Source organism: Triticum dicoccoides, unplaced genomic scaffold (genome assembly GCF_002162155.2).
Source record: "Triticum dicoccoides isolate Atlit2015 ecotype Zavitan unplaced genomic scaffold, WEW_v2.0 scaffold186686, whole genome shotgun sequence".
In the NCBI taxonomy this organism is placed as follows: Eukaryota; Viridiplantae; Streptophyta; class Magnoliopsida; order Poales; family Poaceae; genus Triticum; species Triticum dicoccoides.
In genome coordinates, this window is record NW_021228426.1 from 1 (window position 1) to 3,325 (window position 3,325).

The 3,325-nt window shown below is 45.2% G+C and overlaps 1 protein-coding gene across 1 annotated transcript; it reads right to left on the reverse strand.

The window, feature by feature from the left end:
* Positions 1 to 1,670: 1,670 nt before the first annotated feature.
* Positions 1,671 to 2,606, reverse strand: LOC119344798 (lecithin-cholesterol acyltransferase-like 1). The gene has a single exon (XM_037615140.1). It carries the CDS (start codon positions 2,604 to 2,606, stop codon positions 1,695 to 1,697), a length of 912 nt encoding a protein of 303 aa, XP_037471037.1. The 3' UTR covers positions 1,671 to 1,694.
* Positions 2,607 to 3,325: the final 719 nt, after the last annotated feature.

A 3,325-nucleotide genomic window follows, 5' to 3' on the forward strand; every position in this document is an offset into this window, starting at 1 on the left:
CCTCAATTTGGTGGGTGTTATAGATATGGTGATTCCTGCAAAAGAAAACAAGGGCAGTTGCTTGATTTACCACAGTCGCTGGATTAAGAATCAACCTGTCTACTCAGATTTCAGATCATGAATTTCCGACAGGGAGAACTTGATTAGCAGTAACATATCCAGGATAGTAGTCAAACCAGGCATCTTGCAGGCGACATGTTACATCAAGTGATCGATCACATAGAAATCCGCAACACATATTACTTTCTTATGTCCATCGAGTTCCATACACTAGAGGGTGATGCTCCTCCATTTCATGATACAGTGTGCACTTGTTTTTTCTTTGGAAATCGCAGGATTCCTACATTTATTAAGAAGAAAAGATTCTCGACCGTCTCATCGCTTACCTTGCGGCCTACGATCCCGAGCGACATCTGGATTTTGCAAAGGACTGAAAATGAACTTCAGTCATTAGCATTATAGTGTGACAGCATGCATGCACCATTGAAACTTTTATCTCGGAAATGCACCGTTGAAACTTTTATCTCTAAAATGTACGGTTGCCCGGGTTTCTGGTATGTCTCCATAATTGGCTTTGTTTCTACGAGATCTTCGACACAAAACCACAAGTCGCTCTGAGGATACGGTGCACCGCAAGCATCGGTGCATCAGATATTCTCCACATGGCTGCCTTCCTCATTGATTAAACTATACTGCCATATTATTGTCCATTACTGCTGCTAGATCATGTGGCTCTAACCATGCATCAGCACAAGTAATTAAGTTCTCTGCTGCAGACAGGGCATGGAGCCATCTAGGCACTCCTTGAATGCTCAGCACCAGCTCTTATTCAATTCTACGGCTAGGCTCACCATTGCGCCTCATACTGTTTCTTCTACCCCTGCCGTATTCAAAGCCAATCGCATGGTCGGTGATGCTCTCTGTGGTGCTGCTAGGATGCAACTTAGCCGAATATGTCCCAGACCATGTCTTGAAGGGATGAGACGCTATCATCTACTATTCCGACGACCTCAGCCACCGCGCGCGTGCGCGTCGGTTAGACTCGAGTGGTCGAGGCTTCAGGCCATCTTTCCACTAGCGATTTATGTCCTCCCTACTTCTTAAGTGGGCAGAAGAAATTGACTACGAGGAGCCGAGGAGCCCCTTTATAAAATTCTGGTTTCTGTAGGGGCCTAGCAAACCTATAAAGAGGAAGTAGCAAAACAATATACTCCATAGCTTTATTGGATGGTAACATCCTATATATACTTATTTATTCTAACATGCAAGTATGTCAAATTATCATACAATTATCAATGGAATAAGGCCCACCTTAACATGGAACCATGCAAACATGCAACCATATTTTTATTTTATTACATTCAATAAATATTTTACAAGTATAGATAATCAAATACTCCCTCCGTCCGAAAAATCTTGTCCCTTAAATTGATGTAACTAGCACCAAGTTAGTGCTAGATACATTCATTTGAGGAACAAACTTGTGACAAGTTTTTTCAGACGGAGAGGGTAGTAAGTTGTATGTATTTTAATTTTGTTTCACATACTAGTAATCTAAAAATTTATATTCCACACAATCAAATATCAATGAAATATATTGCAACCGATTATGCAGCAACGCGCGGGGAACTAGTTCATGATAAGTACTAGTACAAATATTCATACCCAAAAGAAAAACACATGACAACTCTTTATTAGCTATTATTAGCTTGTAGAATCTCAGCCATGACCCTACGGAGTGCATGTTCCTCGATGACAATGCCAGCGTGCGTAGCATTAGGAATCTTGACGAACTTGAAGAATGTGTTGTTTCGTCGTTGTTGCGATTCCAACTCCCTGGCGAACGCCAAGATGCTAGCAAGAGTCGCGGCCCCATCTCCGTGGCCATACACCGTCTCCGTGGCGGCATCGAAGCTGCCTTCCAGGTACATCACCTGCTCCATCGTCCGGAAGCCAATGCCATTGAGGTACGTAGTCGGCACCATCGGCGCGTCGACGCGCAGCATTGTCGGGAGCACCCGTTTCACGAAGCGCACGATCTCGTGGGTGCTGAAACCGAGCGCCGCGAGGAAATCAGGATAGTCATACGCCGAGTAGTTCCTCTCCTTGGTAATGACGAGCGGCCTGTGGCCAAATACCCTGGGAGCCGGCATGGACAGAAAGGAACTCGCGAAGGTCCTCCACATCGGCCGCAAGGCAAGCGATGAGACGGTTGGGAGCTGGACGGCGGACGATCCTGAGGCTAAGTTGGTGACCGCCAGCATGTAGCCCGTGGGGGGCGAGGGCGAGATTAGGAACAAATGCTTGATGAACCTTCGCCTCCACGGCAAGGGCGTCGAGTTGAGGAAGTCCAGGACGACTCTGCCGCCGAAGCTATGCGCGACCAGGATGACAGGCTTGTCCCCCTTCTTCTTGCTCGCATGCTGCACCAGGCCCATGAGACGAGCGAAGTAATCGGAGTAGACCTGAGATGGCTGGCCGGGCGGCGGTGGAGCGTGTCGTAGGTCGTACGGAGCTCCGAAGAGGGTGTCTCCATCGCGGTATCCCAGTGCTTCCAGCTCGTCGCGGAGCTTTATCAGGCAGACTTTGTCACGACCCCTGGACATGATCAACAATCGTATAATTAACTAAGAACAGTCTTCTATTTGTATATTGTTGAAATAAGATGGATATATTAGCCTATATTGTATGAGAACATGAAAGATATATGCCACCAATTTCATGCTTATTTACACCCCGCGAGAATCGCATTGGTTAGACAAAATTGTGTACCAATAAAGGCAGTAAAGGAGGATAAGCTACGGCATCTTCTCCGTCCCGCAGAGACGTGATGTTTAGTGGGCGATTGAACTGAGATAGCTACAGGAGGGGGAGTATGAGTAAGCATGGAGAAAAAGTTGGTTGTAATAAACACTGCCGTAGGAGGAGGCGCCAATAACCGTGTATGCACGGAATATAAGGCAAAAACTATAGCTGATACTGTTACATAGGCAAATTGAACTAAAGGTGTATTTTCTTTTCTTTTTTGTGGGGCAACTAAAGGTGTATCCATGAACATAGTAGTAGATAAATGTTCAACGTAGTAGTAAAAAATACGAGCGGACATAATTCATGAATACATGCTAACTAACAAAATTACAGAAATAAGTTCACCATAGGTGATGTAGGAATGCTTGATTGGGATGAACCAGTGTTGCAAATGGATAGAGATATACGTACAAATGGACTTGAGAAATGGATGAGTTATAGTTTCCAATGGGAAACCACATAGCATACTGTTGTGGTGGTTCTGTTTTCACATACCTTATCACCAACTTCATGCGCT

Coding starts and splice junctions, on each gene's coding strand:
- LOC119344798 (XM_037615140.1), bottom strand. CDS start 2,606: ATGTCCAGGGGTCGTGACAAAGTCTGCCTGATAAAGCTCCGCGACGAG.